General features: G+C 34.8%; 1 protein-coding gene across 1 annotated transcript in view; it reads right to left on the bottom strand.

Moving 5' to 3' along the window:
* Nucleotides 1-26991, bottom strand: part of FGF10 (fibroblast growth factor 10) — an 80571-nt gene that overhangs the window by 5661 nt on the left and 47919 nt on the right. Inside the window, exon 2 of the mRNA XM_081294990.1 lies at nucleotides 1343-1446. Coding sequence (XP_081151116.1) covers nucleotides 1343-1446 — 104 coding nt within the window. The remainder of the gene's footprint in view (nucleotides 1-1342; nucleotides 1447-26991) is intronic.

The raw sequence follows: 26991 nt of genomic DNA, 5'->3' as shown, positions 1-26991 counted from the left end.
ATGTACTCCTCTAAGGTGGAAACACAGAAAACAAAACAAGACAAAGCAAAACACACAAAAATTTTTAAATTCATTTAATACCCCCCTGATCTGGCTCTGGGATTGACACAAGGAACACATCTACACTCATGAACTGATCTACTCCTGTCATCATTTGCATAGACTAGAACTTAGTTTCTAACTTTATCATAAGGCTATTGCATTATTCCTGGCCCTTCCTTTAAACAATTAAATGTTCTATATTTATATTGGACAATTAATTGTTCTCTAGTTATTTTGTATTTGTTACACTGTCCTATGTATATTGTAAATTACTTTTCAAGTTAGTCAAGGCTCATTTTCTATACTTCTTTCTTATGCTTCTTTCATATGCCATGTAGTAGATGTTCAATTGATTGATTGACAGGTTGTCTAGAAATCTCAATAAGATAAGTTGTCATACTACTCATAATTTAATTTTAAAATTTTAAGTCTAAAATAGCTGCTTATTATTTTTAATTTTTTTGTTGTATGTAACAGAGTATCTTTAGTTTATTTATTTATTTATTTGTTTATTTATGTGATGATGAGAGTCAAACCCAGTGCCTCATAAATGCAAGGCAAGCGCTCTACCACTGAGCCACAACCCCAGCCCCTAGCTGCTTATTACTTTATATGAGACTTTATAGTCTAAGAGAATTGGTCTAGATGAGTTTGCATTAGTGATATTCAAAATAGTTAATCCTACATATGGTAGACAGGTATGGATCTACCCAAGGCACTGACTGAATACTGGCACCACAACGACCTACTGCAAAAAATAATATTCTCACATCTATCTATAATTTTCAGGCATAATTTGAATCAATTACCATTGTCTAGATATATAATTCTGAATAACCAGCAAAATTATGACTTTCTTGATGTTTCCCCATTTGGGGTTTTAATAAAATACAACACATTTGAATTCCTATTTTATCTTCATTTGTAACATACAAATACATAGTATATTTTTTTTTCTACTCAGTTCAGGATCTTTGTTTGTAATGATTCTTCTCCTAGTTGTCTGCCACTCCCATGCCATCTGACCAGATGCTTCCGTGAGAGTCTGACTAGTTAGAAGTTCAGAACACTCACATACAAATGCCAGAAACAGCCTGTGTGGTAGACTAATGGGTGAACAACAGAGGAGATTACGGAGTTGGAAGAGCTGCTTTGCCAGCCCTTGAGACTCTGGTGGCCAGACCACTGTAATTTTATTTACCAGCAAAGGATGATAACAAAGATATTCAATGTCTGGAGGAAACATTCCAAAAGTGTTGATTTACTGCAGTCGACTTTAAAATGAAAGCACAATACTTACTGAGCCATAGAGTTTCCCCTTCTTGTTCATGGCTAAGTAATAGTTGCTGTTAATGGCTTTGACAGCTACAACTCCAATTTCCACTGATGTTATCTCCAGGATACCTGAAACATATAATTTAAAAAGAAAGATTAACCATGAAAAGTCACATAAATTGAGGTGAAAAAGAGTAAAAACCAAAAGAAACTATTATCTATATTTTTGAGGTTATTTAAACACAAGGCAAAAGAAAAAGACGGGTAGGGGGAACTCAACCAACTCTGTTTCAATGTGTTGAAAACCCTAGCAAATATTTCCAGCAAATATATGGAAACAAGTAGTGAGGCTTTAAAAGGATTCCCTTCCATTTTACTCTGAACATGAACATATATAGAAAAATATTGTTTTAATTAAAATGCTTCCTTTGCTAACTCTGCATTTTCAACCCCATAAATATTGAAACAACTCTACTCATCTTAGCCTAGATTTCACAAAAACTTATCAGAGCCCACATCTGTACTATGGCATTAAATTAAATCCATAGCATATGTCAATAATATGTCAGATTTACCTCAATCTGTAAAAACAATGGTGAACTATTTTTTCTTTGTAGGACATTTAAAGTAAATCTCTTGGCTACATTTAACTAATAAATTTACTTTGGGCAAATGTGTTGTCATTCTGAGATAGAGACTAATCCCAACATCCATAGTATCTTTAAAATAATGGAATCAATACACTGAGATGGAAAGTTTTTTTCTTCTAGAAAGAAATGAAAGTTAAGGGAATTAGTAATTGATAGACAAGATCTTTTCCTTCAAAGACACGTGTTTAGATTGGTGCAGGTGAAGATGATCTCTGAAAAGTTGGTAGGCAGCTAGCTGTAGGGAAGGCATTTGATGTACTCAAAGAGCCCACTCATTTTAGATCTAAAGATCTAAAGAACTGAAACTACTTCTGATTTAATAATTCTTAGGAAAGCTTGCTCAGGGAAGAGAAGAAATGTGATGATTAGTATGTGGCCTCTGGAGCCAGAGTATCTGGGTTTGTCTCCTGGCTCTGCATCTATTTGTGAGTGACTACAGGAATATTCACTGAGCTGGTCCATGACTCAATTTTATTTGTAAAATGGGCAACACAATAGTATTTCCCTCATAATCGTGTGGAGGTAAATGAGACAGTACACTCTAAGAAGTTAGACTTTGCCTAGAACTTAGTATCTCAATTATTATTAGAGGATCATTTTCACCTAACAGTTCTAGAATAGTTTCTTTAACAGGTTGTGTAAAGCTTGACTATAACAGAAGAATTCCCATTAGCTTAACCCATAAAATCTGAAAGTTGTCATTCATCAAGTATTACCTATCATGAGGAACACTATCCTAACTGTAGTCCTAAATGTGGTGTGTTCATACTCTTCTCAGGGGATAAAGTGGCTTATGCTAAAGGCCTGAGTATCTTTCTCTACTTCCTTCACAGGGTGGCTTCTTGGAAGCTAATGGAAATGCTAGATTCCCCTACTGCAGACTTGGTAGAATCAGAGACCTGTGTCCAGGCTGCATTACACAGATCATTCTGTCCATGTATCCTATAGGAAGGACCTGACTTAATGCAGTAGACCTCTTCACTGAATTTCTCATTCCATTTGTGAAGCCAAACCAAGGAAAGACCATGAAGGATGAAGGAAATGTTATTTGTATTTTGAACACCCTGTTCCTTTTTGGTGTAAACACACCAAAATGTAAACACACACACACACACACACACACACACACACACACACACACACTCCTGAGCACATCTGATAGATTATAGTTTAGATACCTCTGGATTTCTTTTCTTTCTTTCTTTTTTTAAAAATTTTTTAGATATAAAAACATCTTTTACTCATTATTTAAGATGTCAAATTTCTCTAAATTGACCTATAAACTCAGTGCAATCTTTATTATTATTATTATTATTATTATTATTATTATTATTATTATATTTGTTGTATGTGACAGCAAAGTGCATTTCAATTCATCATACACAAATAGAGTGCAACATTTCAATTCTCTGATTGTACACGGTATAGAGATGCACCTTCATGCAATCATACATGTACATAGGGTAATAATGTCCATCTCATTCCACCATCTTTCCTATCCCCAAAACTCCTCCCCACCTTCCCCTTTACCTAATCCAAAGTTCCTCCATTCTTCTCATGACCCCCCAGCATCATAGGTCAGCATCCACTAATCAGAGAAAATATTCAGTCTTTAGTTTTTGGGATTGGCTTACTTCACTTAGCATAATATTCTCCAACTCCATCTGTTTACCTGCTAATGCCACAATTTTATTCTCTTTTAATGCTGAATAATATTCCATTGTGTATATATAGCACAATTTCTTTATCCATTCATCTGTTGATGGGCACTTAGGTTGTTCTACAATTTAGCTGTTGTGAATTCAGCTGCTGTAAACGTTGGTGTGGCTATGTCACTATAGTCTGCTGATTTTAAGTCCTCTGGTTATAGACCAAGGAATAGGATAGTTGGGTCAAATGGTGGTTCCATTCCAAGTTTTCTGAGGAATCTACACACTGCTTTCCAAAGTGGTTGCACCAATTTGCAGTCCCACTAGCAATATATGAGTGTACCTTTTTCCCAATATCCTCTCTAACACTTATTATTACTTGTATTCTTGATAACTGCCATACTGGGGTGAGATAAAATCTTAAGAGTGGTTTTGATTTGCATTTCTCTAATTACTGAATATGTTGAACACTTTTTCATATATTTGTTGATCATTTGTACATTTTCTTCTGAGAAGTGTCTGTTAAGTTCCTTAGCTCACTTATTGATTGGGTTGTTTGTTACCTATAGATTTTTTTTCTGTTATACCCCTGCTAGGAAGTTGGTATTCAAAAAATCAACCTATTCAATCCAACTTTTTCCCCTGCTCCCACTCTGCAATGGTTTAGGCTAGCTTAAAAGGTTTATTTATTTATTAAAAAGTTTAATTTTTAAACTATTACATAAAAATTGTACATATTTATGGGGTATCTTGTGATGCTTTGATACATGCATACATTATTTAGTGTTCAAATCTGATAAGCTTATTTACCTCCTCGAAGTTGAAAAGGTTTGGTATTGCTTCGAACTATAAAGAGGGAAGTCCTGGGTGATTTAAGATCCTTTTGAATCCCAGAAATAATATTTTGGGTGCACCACAAATTATAATTGATAAGTTATAATCGATTGTGGAGAGTAGGCTGTGCCCTGCTCTGAGTTACTTCATAATGCATAAGACAGTAGTTTCAGGCTGTGCCTAACCCTGAGTTACTCCCTTTTTTGAAGTTGTACTTTATCATGAGCTTCTCTGATTTGAGTCAAAGTGCCAAGGTAAAATGACTCTATATCCTGTTTGTACAAGTAAACAACCACCATCCTCCTGGCAAAACCAGAAGGCACAAATTGATAAATAATTTTATATGTGCCAGTTTTTCAAACCAAATCAAGAACACATGGACCTGTGGCCATTCCAATCATATCAGGAACACCAGATACAGGAACTTATCAACCTCACCAGATGCAACCTCCCCCAAGACCTGTAAAAAGTGGAGCTCCTCGAGATTAGACACGGGGACACTCTGACCCTATCATTTGATCACTCCTTGTGAGTCTTGCCTGGGAAAATTGCCACAGCAAGGAATATCCAATTTCCTGTCCCTTTGGGTTTCAGCATGGTGCAGTTTATATTGCCCCTGATGACAGTGCACAGCCCACTCCAAGCTAACACCTTGAAACTGAAGGTGCCATCCGTCCAGACCCTCTGCTTTGGCAACACTGTGGAACTCGTTCATTAAGACCCTCATCTGTCCACCTGCAGTGATGCTTTGACTCTTTGCACTCATCTCTCTCTCTGCCTGCAGTCTGGGCACAGCATCCTATAACCCCATGGCTGCCTTAATCCTTTCTGTGATATATGTAGGTGTGTATGTGTGTGTCTATGTGTGTGTACCACTGCATTAGGTATAATGTGACTTGAATGTTATAGACATTAGAAATTAAGAAATTAAAATTAAGACTGAAATAGAACAAATGAATTTGTGATGGCTGGGCTTATGTCCATCAGGTGACCCATAAGTATTCAGTGAATCACCTCCACTGAAAGTGGTGGAGTCTATGAATTCATTGCTGTTCAATAAATTATGACTTTGTGGAAAGACACATATGTGTTTGGACTATGTTGATGGCATAGCTTGCTCATGACAATGGTCATGTGAGTAGTGGACAGTGACTGCATCTATTAAAACATCTGTGAATGTGAAAGCAGCTTTCTGAGGGACTGAGACTAGTCCCTACTTTACTCTACTTTTCATTTAGATTCTCTACTTTTCATATAGATTTTCCTCCTGTTTTCTCTGGTCTTTTTTGGTGAAGATGATCAAGTTCACTTATAAAATTATTTTTTGGAAAGCATCTCTGAAATTTTGCTTGAGTATTGTTAGACCAATAGACTGTAATCCTATGTGAGCATGCTTTAATGTAAAATGAAATGCCCATTGAAAGAGGCTCCTGGTGGAAAGTGAGAAAAGGGCACACTGGAAATCCCTATGTTGCAATTACTGTGCTTCTACAATTATCTCAAAAATTGAAAGATTTTTAAAAGCACTGTTTTGTTACCAAAAGAAAATAACAACTGCAAATTATATAACCAATAAAAGGAAACACAATTGTGTTTCTCAATCATGTAAATTAGATATTCTGTAAATTTAATTTAAATTTAATTTATAGTCTCGTAGTGGAATTCTGTGATTTGTATTTAGTTGTAGCCCTTTCAGTTTTGTTGTCCCTCAAAAGATGAATTCCCCAGTTGGTGTTGTAAATCTGTTTAAGGGTCTCTAGACAGTATAGTTCAAACAATTAGGAAGACCTACGAGAAGAAGGGCACTCTTCTTAGGGACTAGAAATACAAAGTCAGATAAGTTATGACTCTTTTCTGGAAAATGTATGTTCTATTGAGAACAAAAGATAAATACACAGAGAATGACCATAAAACCTATTATGTGATAGTTGGTGCCAAGACAAAGACAGGGAAACCATGGAGCTAAAGATGAGGCAGTTTCTATTGGCTGGGGCTCTAAGGCAAACTTATGGAGAAGACAAAGATTGTGTCTTTGTCTTGTCTTTTCATCCGTCATAATGAGAACTAACACTAACACTGCACGTTAGTGCTTAATACATTTTCAAATTAATTTACTTGATCTCTAGAACTTCATTATGTACTCATGTTCTGTTTATCTAGGAAAGGATAGGAGGGGGGTTGCGTTTATTTTTTCACATCTAGTTTTCTAGAACCCTGTCTATATCCATTCTGTTAAATAAAACTTGTGTTTGCCCTTTACATTCTCCTTTTGTGCCAATGGGGGGAGGAGGGGAAATCTTGAAGGAGAAAGTTACCCTGGAAGCTAACATGTTCAAGGAATTTTAAAGGAAGGTAAGATGAGGACAGAACACAATTAATTATAGTACAAAGAAAATGTCCTAATAGTCTATGAGAGACAAAATGTGTTGTCATCGATTTAACAGTAAGGAAATCGTCCTGAAGGAGAAAGGTGGTATTTGAGGTGAACTTTTCAGGGGTATGGTTTGAAGAGATGGGGATTTGGGAGGTGGGGGAGGAATATTCCAGGCAGAGAGAAGTGTATGAGTGAAAAAGGGCGTGGGAGAGAGAAATAAGTCAGTGTGTGCTTGACACACAACTTGGTGTTCTCCCCTGTGACACTCTGTGGTTGCCACTCCAGCTACAACTAAGGGTTCTGATTCACTGACTAGTGGTGGTGCTTTCTGGGGTGAGGAATGTACTTTAAAAAATAAATTATTGGGAAACTTGGAAGTAGCTCGATAAAAGTCAGAGCCTCATGAATCCTGAACCAGTCATGCCTGCTATTTTTCTCTAAACATTTTAACTCAAAATAGATTATAATGCCATGTAGTTTGATGGTTTTAGTCATTGTATGAAAATATATCATGATTAGTATAACATAATACACAAACCCAATCTTTTAAACTAAACATATCTCTCTAGTGAATTGCGGTCAGAGTCCCAAACTGACCTATTTTATCCTAATATAGAAAGACCAATGGTGCTTTTTGGGTTGTTATTACATTTACACTATACATGTCAGGGACTAGTTGGCTGTACCCACTGGTGTGACACTAGCTCTCTCAAACTTGGACTTATGCTAAGAATCACTGTGGGTTTATCTTCTTCACTGTGTATCTTCCTTAAAGAATCATAGTAATCACAATGATCTTCATTTTTTGTTACTAGAACATAGTTCCTGTGTATGCTTAATATATATTTATTGTTTGGAAATAAAATTAATTGATAAATGATCCATTCAATGACTGGTCAAGTAAGGAAAAACTGAATATTCACCACCTACAGAATTTTTGTTTTGACAGTAAAGTCATATTTATAGACTTTTCAAATGAATTAATTCCATATGCAAATACAGTGAAATCGAAAAAAAAAAGAAAATGTCAAAATGTGATATGCTTCAAAAGAAAAGACAGTGAAATATAAAATATAAATATTTGATATCAGCTGTAGATAGATTATTATAAATTTAGAAGCTTTTTAAATTTTTTAAATGTATAAATTGTTCTGCAACAATTTGTTATTATGATTATAATAAAAGGAGTCTTGAGCATGATCAAAAAGGCTATTTTGGGTATGAGTTTCTTGATTCTGAGGACAATAATTCTTTCTTTAATTTTTTTTTTAAATTTTTGGTACCAGGATTGAATCCAGGGATCCGAAACCACTAAGGCCCATCCCTAGCACTTTTTAATTTTTATTTTTTGAGACAAGCTTTTGTTAAGTTGCTTAGGGCCTCACTGAGATGCTGAGGCAGCTTTGAAGTTGTGATCTTCCTGCTTCAACCTCCTGAGCCTCTGAGATTACAGATGTGCACCACTGCACCTGGCAGGACATTGATTCTTAATTAAGAAAAATACAATATTTGGGGTAAAACAAATTTAAAGAACAGACAGCACAAAAACAAGGAACTGATACACAGTAACTCTCATATGCTATATACCTTTTTATCTCATTCATGTCTCAATCTTTTTGAATTCATCAGAGGAAAGCATTATATTCTAAAAGTATTGAAACCAAGTCTTGGAGAAATTAAGTGATCTGGCCAAACATAGACCTCCCTTGGATATAGTAAATATGGTGTTTGGATCCAAAGCCCTCTGTTTTTCCACATAATTACAGACTGAACTCCACAGTAACAACATGATGAAGGCAATGGTAAACCTGGGTCTCACCTTTTCTCCATATTGTAACAAACACTAGATTGTTAGACTTCAAAAGCATTTCAGAGAAGCTTTATTTCATCAAAATGAAGAAATTAACTGCCATATAGATCTGTGTAACTGAAGTTTTCCAGCAATCAGATATGATTTATTTTTTAGAAAAATAATTTGGCAATTCAATATTTATGGTCACTTACTTCCTGTTTCATATATACAGATTAATCCAATTTAATGTTTTTCTTGATGACTCAAGGTCATCAGCGATTGATTATGATGATTTTCTCTGCTGTGAGAGCAGAAAGCTCTCAGAAGCTCCCGAGTAACTACATTAAAACAAGCTGATAAATTAGTAAGGAAGCCTGCTAGAATTGGATCACAACTATTGGCAAGATTTGATGCAGCTCCATTCAGAGTACAGGATGTGAGCTTTTGTGTATAACCCTGTGGTTTGTTTATATATTTATTTATTTTTATAGATTCTCAGTTGTACACCAGAGAGTGACCATCTGCACATTATAATTCTGGGGCAAACATAAAAATCTACTTTATTGATAAAACAAATATGGTAATTCTTCCTATGTTATAAAAATTATAATAATCTGCTAATTTTAATTATCCTGAAGTTGAAAAGATTATATGGAAATTAATCTCAACCATGAGTTTGGGGAAATCCTGGTTCTAGAAAACAAATTGCTACTTTTCCTCCAGGGTGTCTGATAAACTCTAGGCCTCTGTGATACTGAAGAAAAACTCATTTTTCATTTTTTTTTTTTTTGGTACAAGGGATTGAACTCAGAGACAATCAGCCACTGAGCCACATGCACAGTCCTATTTTGTATTTTATTTAGCAATAGGGTCTCACTGAGTTGCTTAGAACCTTGCTTTTGCTGAGGCTGATTTTGAACTCATGATCCTCCTTCCTCAGCCTCCCAGGCTGGTGGGATTGCAGGCATGCACCACCATGTCCAGCTTGATTCATATTTGTCCACCAAATGTTCATCTGTTAAAAGCTTAATCCTCAAATTCTTATGTTGATGGTCTTTGGAGGGGGGTTTTGGGAAATAGTTACTAATGGATGAGGTCATGAGATTTAAGCTTCCATGGTGGCATCAGACACTTTAGAACAAGAAAGACCTGAGCCAGCATGCTTCTCTGATTGCCATGTCATATCTCCTGCCATGTTATGATACAGCAAGAAGGCCCTCACCAATGTCAGTATCCTCCAGAGCCATGAGCTAAGTAAACCTCTATTATTTATAAATTATCCATTCTCAGGTATTTTGTTATAGCAACAGAAAAATGGCTAAGATATTTCCTCTTATTCCTTTGAAAATCTCATCTACCTTTGTTTTAGTTAGGGGTGAGTTCAGTTTGTATGGAGTCTCTTTCTCCTACTGCAAGTGTCAGAAAAATATTCAACTTGTCACTTTTAACAAGTTCCCAGTGATTTTCCCCCTTTGATGATTACATGATATTTAAAAATTTCCCAGAAATTATGAAGTGAAAATTTGTCACCAAATGCATGGGTGGCATTTGTCCAGCAAAATCGTATCCAAGTACTTGATGCAAAAAGGAAGAATGGTTATTGAAGTCCACTTAAGGAGAGCAACACCTGAAGGGCAACCAAACTATGTTAGTGTCTGCTAGTTTAAGACTTGATTTAAACCTGTCTGGGATTAAAATATCATTTATTAAAATATCATTTATTAAAATATCATTTATCTTGGGGCCACATCTGTAACAGTGGAGTAAGGACTTTCTGAAAATCGTCTCCAAATGAGATTACAATGGGACCACATGTTTTAGACCTGTCTGGGATTACATACTTAGTTAATTCAACAATGTTTTAAAAAATACATCTATGATCTGGCTTAACTGTCTTAAATGTCAAAATGTCAAAATGTGCCTAATTGCTGCATGTTGAGTTTAATGGGATCCACAATTGTGATATACATTTAATATTTTTGTATTACCCACATATTTCCTCATTTTATTTCTTTACCCACCCCCCCATACACAACTTTTTAAAAAGGAAGAGCAAAGACTCATTTCATGTGATGAACTTAAAGGAGTTCAGACATAAATGGGAGGGAATTAAAGAGTGGCTCCAAGAGAGCAAAAGGACTTGACTGTGAATCATGGCTCTGCTACTTAATAAATATGTGATGTTGGATACATCAGTTAAACTCCTGAAGGATTGGCTTTCTCATTTGCAAATTGTAACTAATGGTCTGTGGCTCATAGAGTGGCCTGGAGTTTCAGAGAGTGACTATTGAATATATATTTACTGTTTGTTAAATCAAAATACTGGCAAGTTAACTCATCTTCACTAGTGGCTTTCAAAATTGAGCCTGCATGAGAACCATCTGGAACATCTGGAAGGCTTGTTTAAAGATATATTGCTTGATTTTTGACTTAGTATTACATCTAGGTTGGGGCCATAGGATTAGAATTTGTAGCATATTGATTTCAGGCAACGAAATTTCAGGAATAGATACAATAATGACAGCAGCTTCACACACACACACACACACACACACACAAAAGGAAAAAAAGAAAGAAAAGAAGGCAAAAGGAATTGAAGGTCTTGTTTTGACAGGAGTGGTATTTCTTAACATCTACTTAAGTGTAATACATAGACTGGGATTTGTATACAGGTATATGCACTGTTGTCTCTAGTCAGGTTTTTAAAGGCCTATAATAAGATTATTATCAGAATTTAATTTTTTTCTCCTTAATAAGTATTTGGAAAAATAAGAGCATCAACTGCTTTTATAGGTATTCTCAAAGGGCTAATTGTGTTGGCAATCTAAGAATTAAAGAGATAAATGGCCCCCTTAATGTTATTCTCATGGCCATGAAATTTCCTTAAAGCAATAGGGATTAATTTTATCCCCAACCTTTTACCCAGAGCTGAAGGCATGTACTTTTTCTAGGATGATCTCATTTTTAAAAGGAAGATACCAGAGTGGGCTAATCACCAGAGTGGGCTAATCATCAATCTGAGTCTGATCCACCTTGTACAATTATAGACTCCAGCTGCCTTTTCAGCATAATGCTATAGAGCTATTTAGTTTCTCTATCTGCCACAGTTCTTTCAGATAACCTTGACATTCATTTAGAATTACAGTTAGAAACAGGTCTTGAATTAGAAAATCCTCATCATTTTTCCATTAGAAGCTATACCTTTCCAAGTTTGTAAAAGAGTCAGGGCCTTTACGTTCTCAAATGGTAATTTAAGTCACAAGATAAACACTTTTGATGAGTACCCTGGCTAGTCCTGAAACAATTGCCAATTTGAGACTGCTTTGTAATTTAACTATTGCCAGTGACCTAACATTAAAAGTATCAGAAACTTACAATGCAATCTAGGACCAGTATTCTAAAGTTGTCAGTAATTTGTTGAATTATGTTAAAGATAAATTTCTTACTGTATTTTTCTCATGAATGAGATGTGACTCCAGGTCCTATACAGTGATCATGAGTCCACAATATTTGGAGATAGCCAGCTAATGTTTCTTTTTATAACATACACTCATTATTTTCTTTCTAATTTCTTTTTCCTCAGAAGTAGAGATTTTTTTTCATCCATTTAACCTTACGGAAATATGTCAAGAAATAGACAATTATCTATCAATATTGTAATAGTGTCATGTTTTCAAAATTTACCTTCTGCTTTATTTGAGTGAGACATAAATGACACAATTCTAAGACAGGAATTTATTTGCAGTTCTTCCAAGTATCCGGTCTGTGCTAATGTAAATTGAACTCAAAAGTGCAAAAAGATTCTACATCTAGTTTTGGGTGAAGTAAATACCTAGAAAAGCTTGTGTGCCCAGGAAATAGAAACTCCATCCCCACTCCCAACTACCAGAGATCCAGGGGAAAAAATACAGCACTGGAAATACTTAAACGTCTAAGTCATCTGTTGTGGCCCAAGCTGATTGACATTTGCTCTTATTTTGAATGGAATCAATTGTGGCAAATAGCACAAAACAGAAGAGTTTAGAACTGCAGAGAGCAACTTCAGAAAAGTTTGGCAGAATTCTTTTGAATGGTAACAAAACCAGGAGAAGGCAAAGACTAATTACTAAAAATATTTCTCCCTGAAAGGTAATTTTTTTCCTCTGCCATAAAAGATATTTTTATAAAGTTTTATAAATCTTTATTAGTTTTATTTTTTTTCTTCCCATTTCCTTTACTAGACAAATAAGCCACATAAAAATGATGAAAAGTTAGAAATCTTGGCTTTGTGTCAGACCATTCTCTCCACACCCCACATGTGCCCTATTGTTATACATCTCCTGCATTTCCCATTTTGGGAAAAATCCTGAGGCAATCCTTACATGGCATGTGTCTCCTCATTGAACATTGAAAGGAAGGAAAACTGCTATTCTGTATAGGAACAGTTCCACATGCTGGTTATGTGAAAATAAGGGACAATCTCTTCAATGTTATTGCTTCCTGAAAAAAAAAACTATTTAAAAAACTATACAACACATACAATCTAAGCAAAATAGTGTTAGAAATATGTTCTCTCCTAGAAGCTAACTGACCCCTCAATTAGATCTATGATAAAGAGGCTCTGGCAAGCATCTCAAGTGCATACTTTTTTCATGTCCCCAAATTAAGTTGTAGATTATTTTGAGGACATCTACATTCAATTAAAACCTCTGATCAGTCTAAATTTAAGAATGGATTTCAAAGCCTCAAAATGAATGAAATTGACTAAATAAAAAAACACTTTTACTAAGTTTACTAAATAAAAAGACTTCTACAGTGAGAAAAATTCAGGTAACTTAAGGCTTAGGAATAGACTACTTAACACATTGTGAAATAAGGGAAGAGCTTGAAGAAATGTGGAGATAGTCTGCCTCATGTCCCATTCTCTTCTACAACAGATGACCCTGGGAGATGGAGAGAGATTGAGGGGCTTATCCAAGCACCTGCGGAAAGGTTACTGAGAACCTGAGATAAAAACTTAGTCCTTTCTTTCTACCACACCATGAGAGTTCTGTAAACATTTACAAACCATTGGCAGCCAGACAAAGATTTTATATCTACTTAATGTTTTATAGACTAATTTATCTTGTTCATTACACAGAAACAATTCATTCTACTTGAGTCTTACCACTCCTTTTTATTTATAAAGGAAGAAAAAATAAATAAAACTACATAAAGGGTAAGAGGACTTACTGCATGGCATATTTCAATAAATTACCACCATATTAATATAGATTTTTACCCTAAAGATAGTGCTATAAAATGTCTGCCACATTTTTAAAAGTTTTTATGAATTTCTTTAATGTAACTATTTATAATATAGTGCACTTTTTCTCCTCAATTTAATGAAAAGTAAAATGGATTGGCACAGCACATTTTGATAGTGGGTTTTTCACAAGAAAAAACCTTACTTGATGCATTGAAGTGTTCATAAATAGTTAAGCATGTAGGAAAATACTTAATGTGGAACAATTTTAGGGGTTCAACCTCATAATTCACTTTTAACATATATTTTAAGTCTGACAAGCTTCTAACATGGTACGGGAGAATGTATAATTTAGCCACTTAAGTCTTTCCAAGGTTACTTAAAAAGAAGTAGGTGTTATGGTTTAGACATGAGGTGTTCTCCAAAAGCTCATGAGTGAGATGATGTAAGAATGATCAGAGGTGAAATGACTGGGATGTGAGAGTCTTAAACTAATCAGTGTATGAATCGGCTGATAAGGATTAACTGAGTGGTAACTGTGGGCAGGTAGGGTGTAACAGGATGAAGCAGGTCACTGGAGGCATGACTTTGGGGTTTATATTTTGTCCCTGGTGAGTGGAGCTCTAGCTTTCTCTCTGCTTACTTGCTACCACGTCCTGAGCCACTTTCCTTTGCCGTGTACTTCTTCCCTGATGTTTTGTCTCACTTTGGGGCCCAGGGCAATGGCATTGACCATTTGCAGACTGAGATTTCTGAAATCCTGAGCCTCAAATAAACTCTTCTTTCTTTACCTTGTTCTCATCAGGTCTTTTGGTCACAATGATGAAGAAGCTGACTATAACAGAAGGTAATTCTAGTACCTCCTAAGAAATAGAAATATTACTACATAGTACGTGAATCTTGATTTGATTGTGCAGAGACAGTTTGTCTATTTACATTTACTTCACAAACTGAAACAATGACTTGTTCCTCATCTATAGCTATAAGCTCTGATTCTGTGACTCATATTGGCAATAAGAAATTCTGACCTGTGCTTAAAGGAGATGTTTAATCAAGATACTAAGGTCATGGCTCTCTTGACTAGAGATTGCCAGGTATTGGCCAGACACCACTTCATCCCCAAAGTCCATGAAAGTGTCCTGTCATTGTACAACACATGGATGGCCGAGAAAACAGAACTGTTAAGTTGGCAATGGAGAAGGACAGCATCACAGATTCATTTCTGATCACTAGTAAAGCACATAGCCAATGTGCAGAGCACATTGAAGGGAGTACTTTTATAAACATTAATGTACAAGGTTTTCTGGGTTCAATATTTTAAAAAAATATAAAAATTTAAAATACTATGAGTCAGATATACTAGCACAGATGATGAGGGAGAGTGACACTGAGATTTAGAGGTATTCTAAGAACTGACATTGTTACCTGAACTACACAGAAGGAGGGAGTGAGTATTCCTCCTCCTTTTTAGTGAGATACAACTAAGAAATGATATCAGAATCCAACAAAGATTATTTTTTTTGTGTGTGATTACATGGGAAATTGGATGTTATCTAAGATTTTTGTAATGCTCATTGAATAGTTTTGTAAACAAGTTAATATTTTATAAATTAATTCCTAGACAATGTGAATTTTATCTAACACACTATGATCTGTGTACAAAGAAATAAAAGGATGTCAGCATCATTATTACATTTTATCTAAAGACCAAAACTTAAATTGGTTTAAAATGGTATGTTCTTGAGAAAGTGCCCCTGCCGTTTTAGAGAAAACATGATTTGATACAAATTCCAAAGTGAAAAATGATGGCAAGGTGTTGGTTACCTGATAGTATATACTCATCTTGGTGCAAGTCTTAGTAAACTTCTAAATAAAGCACATTAAAACTTCAGCATCCAATAGTAGAAGATAAGTTCCAACTACTATGTACTTGAATTCTCATACATCTAAGATACTTCTGGGACCCAGATAAGAGATAAAAAAAGAAGACAAAAACTAAAAGTTAACAGGAAAGAAACACTGAATGAAACAGACTTTCTTGATTTTATGTATCTTGCATTCTTGAAAATTTTTCTTGATTTTGTATATCTTACATTCTTAAAATATATACCTCAACCATGCTAACTGTATTTAACTTACTAAATTCAAATTTTATCCAAAACTGATGAAACTTAAAAACTTGGAAGAACAATATTCGAGGAAAAGTTATCTTAAACTTGATTTTAGTAGGGATGAATGAGTTCAGCCAGATAAAGCCCGATAATATTTTGAAGAGGTTTCCATTTGCAATTGTCTGTCAAAATAAGAAAATATTCCTTCTCAAAAGAAAGTTTTTATGTTGTGTATTGCATATGATAAATTAAAAGAAGAAATTTTAATTGACTTGCTCAATCCTGACTAGCTTCTGTTGTCAGATAATAATTTAATTCAACTGAAATAAAAGAACTAATTCATAATAATGTATGGTGATTAAGATTTTGGTGGATAGATACACAATAGGGAAAAACAGAAGCAGGAAAAGACTGGATAAATTTGAAAATAACTTGTCATATTACCATCAAAATGGAAAAACATGGGCTGGGCTCAGTGGTAGACTGCTTACCTAGCATGTGTGAGGCACTAGGTTCAATTCTCAGCACCGCATATAAATAAACAAGATAAAGTCCATTGAAAACTAAAAAAAATATTTTTGAAAAATGGCAAAACATGGGCTGGGAATGTGGCTCAGGTGGTAGCGCGCTCGCCTGGCATGCGTGCGGCCCGGGTTCGATCCTCAGCACCACATACCAACAAAGATGTTGTGTCCGCCGAGAACTAAAAAATAAAATATTAAAAATTCTCTCTCTCTCTCTCTCCTCTCTCACTCTCTCTTTGAAAAAAAAATGGCAAAACATAATTGTAGGTAGTGATTGACTTTGTAGAAGGTTATGTTGATAAAATTAATGGAAACATCTGTAAAGAAGAATGAGCAGCAGCACCCAACAGTTTCATACTTTTCAATTTCTGTTACAAATATTTCCTCTTCTGCAAATTCTAGATCAGATAAAAACTGTTTGTAACATAATTTAATTTAATACAAACACTGCAACATTTCAGTGAGGATTATTCTTGGACAAAACTCAAAGTAAATCTTGTTTTTTTGTTGTTGTTGTTTTCATATAAGAGTCCTACAAATGACATCCAAATGGATGTCAAATTTAGTGTCATAATCTAATTTTTAAAGGGAGCTATATTTGAAGTCTCTGTATTTTACCAAATCACTCAAACTCATGACCCATAACATGGCATAGGTTTCACAGTCACTGTTCTTCAACAGACATACGGATAGGTGGGTAGATGGATGAACAGATACATTCTGTCTTATACAAAAGAATAGGTTAAAAAATCTTAAAATTAAAATAAAAACCAACCCTTAACAGAAATAAATATAGACATGATCTTTAAAATCTTAAAAAATTTAAACATTTGGCAGAGCAGGGAACTCAGGAATAGAACTCCATTAATCAATTTTTACTTATGTATAGCTTATAGTTATTCTATAGCTGAGCTGTATAACATGTCTTTATGTATTCATAGAAAAACTCAGCATATTTGCATTTCAATGAGAAATTTTCAGTAGAGAGCTTTCAAGTTGTGTCAAAAGTCTGATCTTTGATATTATGGCTGGAAGCAAGAACTATAAGAAAAGAGTGAATTTGGTTAGAGGTAGGAAGAGATCTAGCTTGTTCTTAGTTTACTGAAAGCATGACTCTTCTGTTTTTCCACATGGGCGTCATCCATCTCTCTTACTTGATGCTGTACTACAAGGATCTTGCCCATAGCAGGTACTCAAGAGATACTCATTGAATAAATAAATTAATTTTTCTAAAGAAACTCATGTGCAAGGTATCCGTTTGAACCTTGTCAAACTGATTTTCCTCTGTAGCAAGAAGAAAGAAGGGCTGGATGTTCCTCTTTTGGTTCACCATGCCTCAATCCTCAAGTTAAAAGGGGGTGCTATAGTAAAAAGGACACTATGCTCCCTTGGCAGGAATTACATCTTAAATTGTGTGCAGCTGTACTCAGGATACTCAATGCAGTAAAATCAGAAATCCAGAATAGAAAGGAGTGTAGAGCAGCATGTGACCACTTCCATCCCAAAACTACCCCTAATTTTTCTTTCATTCTCCATGTAGTTTATTCTAGCCTGGAGACTAAATCTTCACATTATTTTGCATGCTTATATGTTACTCAAAGCAGTGAATAAGTTTCCCAAGGACTGATGTTCAAATGCAACCCTACAAAAGTCACATTAACAATTTTTGATGCTTACTGAATGCAAAATCCGTCTATTGCGCAAAGACTTACTGTGGCTTGCATGCTATAGGAAGGGAAAGAACAAAACAGAATCAGAAGCCTAATCCAGAATTATTCTCTTCAGTCTTTTCCTATTAAATTCACTTTCTTAAACCACAATAAAAGCCAAGGATAATTTTGTTCCCTTTCCTTAAACAAGGGCGAATGACAAGGATCTTTTCAAAAAGATTTTTTTTTTAATTCCCTTAATTACAAACTTAACTACAAAATCCAACATCTCAGTTCTCACCCTGCAGGTCTTTGCCATGCAAACTTGGTCAAGGAAGTGAAGACAGAGATTTGCTACAAATATCAAATATAAACAATTGATTGTTGTCTCTAAAACCCAAATGAGTGTTTTCATCTTGAGTTTTTAACAGCTTTCTGACATGGTGGAGACCCTATCTTTCTTCCTCTGGTCAACAAACCTTCTCATCCCTCTTTGCCTTGTCAGTCATTCAACACTTCAGCTCTGAAGAGGATGACAAAGCCTTCTCTTTAAGTTAAGACTTAAAGACTACTAGAAAAAGCACAACTATTCATACCCTTCCTCGTCATCGGCTCCTCTTATTGTTTCTCCAACTTGCCAATTCACAAAGACAGCCACTAATAATTAATTAGTCTTGCGGTCCTGGGCTCTGTGATCTAATTGTGCAAGTTTTTGCCACATGTCTTGTCCAGTTACACAAGTTTGATTTCTGAGAGCTTCAGAGTCTTTTCCTTAGATGCCTTCTCACTCACAGGCTTCAAGGATATGCACACTACACTGTGCAAGGACTGTTCTTGAAAACGTTTTTTATGTTTTTTTTTTTCTTTCACCTTCATTTAACCCCTCCAAAAATACTGGCATACACGTGAAGTGAGAAGTGTATTATGCTCTGGAATCTGATAGTCTTGCTTTTTCAATTGCCATTTCTAGCTAACTACTATATAAGGAAATAACATTGGAAAGTCAGAGATATTTTTGACTTTGCAATTGAAGCAAAATATTGACACACAAACTCTTTTGGTAGTGAATTTTGCTGGCAAATTTGCTACAAGCAGAAAAATATACAATCATTTACTTTCTTTATAAGACTCTTTGTCAGACAGATTCTGTTCATTTCCTTTAACCCTCACTGTAATATCTTTTATAAGATCTTCATCCTTGCTGTAATAACTTGACCCTTATTGTAATGTCATCTATGAGATCTCGACTTTTACCAACAGTCTATCTAAATCATAAAATACTTGTAAAAGTCCAAAGAAGACCATATAAGGAAAGTTATTTCAAGTAGATTCATATCTAGAATAATTTGTTGATGTATTTAAAGGATTATGGATGTAGACTTTGCTCTTAGTAAATAGGTACAACTCACTGATTACTTTTGGCTTCACTAAGTTAAATTTTCACTGTTTGTTGAAGCCCTTATCCTAATTAATTGACATAATATGAGCACAGCCTTTTAACATAGCATCATTGTCTTCTGTTTCATCAACACCTCCAACTTAAACCAGAGCACATATTTGTGTGATAATTTAAATGAAAAATATCACAAAATGAGCACGCACCCAAATCAGAAACATTTGCTTTAAAATTTATGACTCAGGTCTTTTAGTAATTGAGTCAAAATTACCATCTAATCTCCAACACAAAACAGCTGTTTCAGGTGGCAGAATCCTGCCAACCTCAAGATAATTGGCAAGACCTTGTTCCAATTCCTCCTTATGCTCTACTGAACCTAGGCAAACAACTGTGAATTTGCACCAAAATTCCCTTTTTGTATTAGAAATCTTGGCTCCCCCTGGAGACATGAAATCTTACTGGCCCCAGGAAATGTGCCAACACAAAGCTGGTTCAGGATAAGCCATCCTGATGGTGCTTTGCTCTTGTCAATCCTAAACTATCCTTTTATATTTATGAATCCATCCACATGATTTGCATATTTTGGATGTATTTTTTTCTACTTCCAAATTTATCCAATACTTGTTCAAAAACTAAAAATTATTTGTTTATTAAATAACTTTTCCACATTTCCCCAAATATTGTATTTTCAAAAGAAAGACAGTTTAAAGGAGCATTATAAACAAGGTGCAAGGAGACAGTGGCCATGAATACTTCTCTTTCTCAACATATGGCTTATGTTACAACTGAGCAAGCCTCCAGCTTTCATCTCTGGGAGCTGTGAAGTTGATCGCCCATAAGGTCTCAGTGTCTAATTAATTCTTACTTAAAATTCACCTAAGTAGGTCTAACATGGATAGGAAGTTGGTTTTTGTTAGCTGTTCCACCTTTCACACTACCACACATCTGGGAAATATTCAGTTTAAGATCAGGTCCAAGTCTCTTGGCATTAACTACCATAAAGCATTAAGATATCAGCAGAAATTTGTCTCTGCTTCAGAAAATTAAAAGCACATTTGGAATATAAACATGAGTGTACCACTAATATTACTAGCATTGATTGAGAGACATTCCTTCATTATAAAACAGATAAGAGAAGATATTCTCAGATGAAATAGATAGAGTGGGTCTAAATGGTAGTATTCTCCTAAAATATCTGCATAGGTATTTTTATGAATGCTAAAAATTAAGCATATTAAGTGCTATTGTTTTTTATGGTTAATACACTGTTATTATGGTAGAGAAACTACATATCCTATATAAGTAGTATAAACTTTGTTCTGTTGCTTAGGAAAATACCAAAATCACAATTTGAACTGTGCAAATTATAAATAAGGTGTTACTAACAAAACTGATCAGATATCATCATAGTTTGGTAAGATTTTTGACTGTTTAATTTCAAATAAAATAAATAAATAAATAAATAAAAAGAGCTTACTAGGATGTTTCCTTCAGACCCGAACTCAATTTTAGTGAATAGGTTTTGCATTCCTGTTCTTGATAATTAGAGAGCTGGGTGGGAAACACATTATAAACAGTGATTCCTGGTCATATTATGACAATTGCTTAAAATTTGTTAACCCACTAGAGGTAATGTAAAAGGATAGACAGGTGAATGGGAAATGTTTTCCTATGGTTTGATCACTGAAAGATTTATCTGGGAGCTAAATTTACATTTCTGACAAGTCTTCACCCTTTGCCAGGGTAGAAATTAAGCTGGAGTGGGTGGTCCTTCACAGTTTTATGCACATATTCAAGGGGTTCCTCTGTTGCTGGGATAACTCCACCAAGACTTTGCTTCATTACATTTTTCATTCTGAAGTTTTGCTCAACAATTTAGACTTGTAAAAACTGCTTGCCAAATAACTATCAACATCAAAATGCCCATAAATTTTATGTGATTTTTAGTTTTTATGAAATAGTTGCATTGATAAGTAAGAGAAAGAGGAAGAGGAAATTGGAAATGTGACCCTTTGTGCCTGTAATTTGAGATTCAGAAATTGTTTCTCAAGCAATTTCCATGTTTGACTCAATGTTTTCTAAAAAAGCATTGACATTTAAAACATTCTTTAAAAGGTCACTTTGAAGACACTTTGAGTAAGTTGTACTGAGGGTGTTGTATGTGCAATTAGATTCTTTTCTCTGTAAAGCCTTGCCAGTTTCTTAGATGAGTGAGGATTCACCAGCTTAGTTTTCGACACCTTTTGTCTCCTTGGGTCTGACACAATGTTGTTGATCCCATTTTGCATGCAAAAGACATGTGGGATTGAAAATCAAAAGCAGTTATCAGCCAAGCTATTCTAACACACATAACCCGAGACCACTGAGAGCAGAAATCATGCTAGCGTCATGCCACAAGGAATGTGAGTCTGTGCCATACTGTGGTTCCTCAATTCTGTGTGATTGGTTGATTATATTATTTACATGCGGATACTTTTGGTTCTAACATGGAGACATCCAAGCTGTGTTCTGATGGTAGTGCTGCTGAACATAAATAACTTGGAGAAGAAAAAAGCAAAACAAAACAATAACCCCCCCAAACCTATAGCATCTTCTTTATATTCCTATCATCTCAGAAAAAAATAAAACAATTAGTAGTGTTAAGCCCATGAGATATATAAGCATAATTATGAACCTTATTTGCCAATGGAATAATACAAAGAGGTATTGGCATTTTGTTAACATCTCTTTTTCCTTTTGGTAGGGACTCTATTGATAATCGTTCCAACTTTAGCTTGGCAAACCATAAACTGATTTGGAAAAAGCTAGTTAACCTATCAGAGTTTCCTTTCTCATTTGTAAAACAGGGATGCTGCCACAGAGGTGATTATCAAGGCCTTTCTTAGCTTTTACAATTCTATGATCTATGAACAAAAGCCAAAATTACAATTTGGGATTTGACACCTGATTTTATACTACGTTAGTGCCATAGAACTGCCTATTTCATTAATCTCACAGGTTGAATTTCTCTATATGACCTAGCCTGATTTTGTTGATTTTCTTTTAAAGAAACTAAGCATACTATCTCTTTGGCAATTGTGGGTGATTCTTACAAGCACTTTTAATCATAATGGGGAAATAAAAGCAATGCCCTGTGGTACATATATCCTACTGCCCTCTAGTGGTTGAAACCATATCTTCCCTAGACTACCCCGAGACTGGTTAAAATACTCCTTCTCAAAGGAGACACACAACACCCAGCAGTGAGGTCTCAGTGTCTGCATTTGCTCCCAGGAGATCACAATGCCATGGGTCCTAGGACACACTTTGAGGTGCATGAATTTAATTAATTAATTTTCTTAGATACATAATTGGTTTAAGGAAGGAACCATATTCAGCATGTGATATGAAATCAGTTTCTAGTTAACAGATGATAAAGAGGAAAAAGGAAGAAGGGAACATAGGAGAAGGAGAAGCAGAAAAAAGAATATGGAGAAGGGCAGGAGGAAAAAAAAGAGAAGGAGGATGGCGGGGAGGAGAAGGAGAAATTAAATCCATTGGACTGAAGGGCTTATGTGGCAAAACTACATTGTGCTTGATCTTTAGAAATCTTTAGAAAGTGTCTTTAGAAAGTGTCTAAGTCTAGGATCAAGATGACAGGCTATGCATTAGGACTCATGTTGAGTCCCTCTTATATTTTACAATTGTATTTTAGCAAACTGTTATTAAAAATGGACCTCTCAAGAAAATTTAGTACTAGCTGAACCAAAATCGGGATTCTACAATTCTATAATTGTGTAATAACATAATAAAATCAGTCTAGACAGAAAATATTCATCATTTTTCTATAATTTATTACAGAAGTTAGCTGTGCTGATAGAATAATGAGTATACCGTAGCCAGATGCAGTGAATTCTTGCATGGTGGGATTTCTTTCCAGACACAGAATGGCTTTAGTAACAAAATAGTGTGTTCAAAGCACTGTACAAGACACTGAGGGTACAGATGGAAATGAGGAACTCAACAGTGGTATTTTGAAGTGAGCTCAAGTGACAGAGGGGAACAGAGAAAAATGAATATGTAACTACATTAAATGGTAGCAAAAATTTTAGGAGATTACTAATAGCTTTCCTTTATGGGGCCTCTCTAAGCACTTAATTCTATGCTAAGCACCCCGGGCCCTGACTTGATGTATGACATCAAACCTCTTGGCCCTCACTAGATCATGTTGGATACTGTTGATTTTCAAACTGTTCTTCTGTTAATTATAAAGGGCATCCTTTCCCTCTGTGCAATTTGATTTCCATATTCTCAACAGTAGCCCTTTTAGTGCAATGAAAGGAGATGATGAAGGCCACCAGTTTGAATAATAAAAGCTGTGTTTCTGTACCTCAGCATCTCTTCATTCCTGTTCCATAGGAGGTGGATACAGCTATAGGAAAGTGGAGGAGACTCAGGAGATCTGAACCTGATACTCTCAACTGTGCCTTAAGTCTGGTTCCTTATTCTAGCCCTTCATTGGAGTTCCATTCTCCTCCACTGACATTTCTGAGCCTTACTCTCTTTCTTTTCAGACATGAAAGGTCACATGAGGCAAAAGGAAATTTTTATTTTTTTCTGCTACAAGTAGGAAGAGCACTACTACTTCCTCACAATAATGGTAAATACTTTTCTGAATATATTATCCCAATTTTCTGCTTCTAGGAAGAACTTAGTTTCCTGAAACTTTGTGATACTCCAAATTCATATCCCCCCTCTTTCATATGAGGTTATAGTGCCTTTTTATTATGTCCATAATTTTAGACTTTCCATCCTCTCCCACTATATCATATTACCTGTATACTCTAAAACATTCATTTGAAAATACTACTTCTTCTAGCCTTTTAAAAAAAAATACCAAGTTTTTTTTCTGAAATATTCTGAGGCATCTTATGCAAATATCTCTTGAAGTCCAGTTTCCAGTTTGCTTAAATAAATAAATAAGTTTGAGATTGGCCTCACATTTGTGATCTTCCTACCTCAGCTTTCCAGGTCACTGTGATTTATAGGCATGCACCATTGTGCCAGGCTAGAAGAAGTGCTTTTAGAGGTCACATGAAAGATTATCAGTAATTTGGATTAGACACAATGGATGGCCAAGGGTTAAATAGATCACCTAGCTTTATTCAAAAGGTGGTTAACCCAGCTGAAGTTCAAATTTAGTTTTTCTTAATTCCAACCTTCTGCTCTTTCCACTAGTTTTAGAAAAATTGTACTGTTGCAGAGTAGCTACTACCTGAGCTGGTAAAGCTGGATGAACAGGAGAGCTAGTGATTGCTGTTATTCAGCCAGCTGGAATATAAAGATACTGGTAAGAAATAAACCCAAGGGAGACTATAGGAAAGTGGAGGAGACTCAGGAGATCTGAACCTGATACTCTCATCTGTGCCTTAAGTCTGGTTCCTTATTCTAGCCCTTCATTGGAGAGCTAGAATTTTTTTCTTTTCAGAGATGAAAGGTCACATGGGGCAAAAGGCAATTTTCTTTTTGTTTTCTTTATCATATTTAGAAATGGGTCATAAGTGGCTGGGGAAATCATGACTGAGAATTTGAGAAATTCCTATATGACGGAGGAACTTTTCCTCTCTTTTAATCATTCTCATTTCAACATTTCATCCTACTAGTGTTTCAGGATTTTATTAAAGATATAATCTCTCATTTGGTTTAATTTAATCTTTTCCACATAACTGCCAGGCTTGGAGTTTAACCTCAACATGAAAGAATGATGGGTAAGGGCAAGAGAATAAGTTATAAATCTGGATAGCTTGTATTTTCCTAATCATTGCTTATTAGAACTTATCCCTCTATTTGTAATTATGATAATATAATAAAGAACATTCAAAACAATGATCATTTACTAAGAGGTATTCACACATCTTTTTACTGACTTTCCAATTCTCTTTGGTTTTTTTTTTTTTTTTTTGCAGTTGTATCACTTAATTTCCCCAAACCTTTCTTCTCCTCTTTCTCTAGAGAGGGTGAGGGAGGACATTCTCACAGAAAGATTTTTCTAACAAGTAATATAATGGAGAGGGAAACTACATAAAATAATGCCTATGAATTAGGGCTTTGGAAATTTCAGACTATTTGAGTAAAAATTCTAGCTAAACATATTATCTTTGTGACCTTGGGTGAATTATTTAATCTTTCTCAACCAATTTTTTTTATCTGTAATATGACATAATAATAGAATTTAGACCTATAATTCGAACTAAATGAGATGATGCCTTCAAAGCAGTTACAACAATGATAATAGTTATATAGTAAAAATGATAATAATATTATTTATCTCTTCATTTTGCATATTTTAGAAGTTTGAAAATTTTCATCTGAGTTACATTCAATCTGAGGTGAAGTTTAAAGAGAATAAGTGATATATATATATATATATATATATATATATATATAAAGAAAAAAAAACCTAAGTTCTTACTAATTGAAGTAGAGGTGGCAAGTCAGAGTTGTAAACTAGAAAAATGATCAAATGTGTGTCTCAAATTTTCTTATATCCTACATTTTTCCACCTAAATCAAACTGAGAAAGAGGACTATCTTAAATAAGATAGATATTATCATCTCTACTACTACTATTGTAGAACAAATTCTCAAGTTCTTCAAATTCTCTAGTGTCTAATGGTCTTGCTTGTGAGTGTTATTTCCTAGAACTAGTGAGTCCATGCTTCACTAGTGACTTCCATTTATTTTGCAAAAAGTCATATAACTCTGCTCTGATACTGAAATATGATAAAGAAAACAGAGATTATTGAACACTACATAAAGTACTAATCAATTGAATTCAACAGTGTAGTACATAAATGCCATTATGAACAAGTGAGATTTATCTTGAGAATTAAAAATAAAATTTAGAATTAAGTAAACTACACCCCTTGACACAACTAACACTCAACATTAACCAATAAGTTCAGGTCCATTCACTGCAAACTTAAACAAAACTTAAAGAGACTAAGAATTAAAAAGAGAGAGAGAGAGAGAGAGAGAGAGAGACCAAATTATCATTACCTTTGGATGATTGAATTATTTAATTAAAGTTACAAAAATAATCTACTAAAAACTTCAATAGATCTTTAGGTTGCTTCAGTACAAGTCATTCTAAATCAAGAGTTTTTCTATGTGCCAAACACTATTAGGACATAAAATGGTCAGAGATTCCCAACAAACAGATCATTGTAATAAAAAGTATACTGAAATTATTATGTGTGGTAATGATAAATTGAAAACAATCCATATCTCCAACTAAATGTATTACTTAAGGAATTTATTATTCTACTCTATGGTTCTTCGAAATACCTGGTTATTCTATTCCTACTAATGATCACACACACAAAAAAAAATGTTAGAAACAACATCAGTGGTTTGAGGACTTTCCACTAATGTAAGCTTTAAACATGACGATGATAAATTACCATGATTCTATAAAGGCTGTAATTCAACCT

Source organism: Spermophilus citellus (genome assembly GCF_964194105.1).
Source record: "Spermophilus citellus genome assembly, chromosome: 1".
Classification (NCBI taxonomy): domain Eukaryota; kingdom Metazoa; phylum Chordata; class Mammalia; order Rodentia; family Sciuridae; genus Spermophilus; species Spermophilus citellus.
The sequence above is the reverse complement of the archived record's forward strand: the minus strand, read 5'-3'. Positions and strand labels throughout refer to the sequence as shown.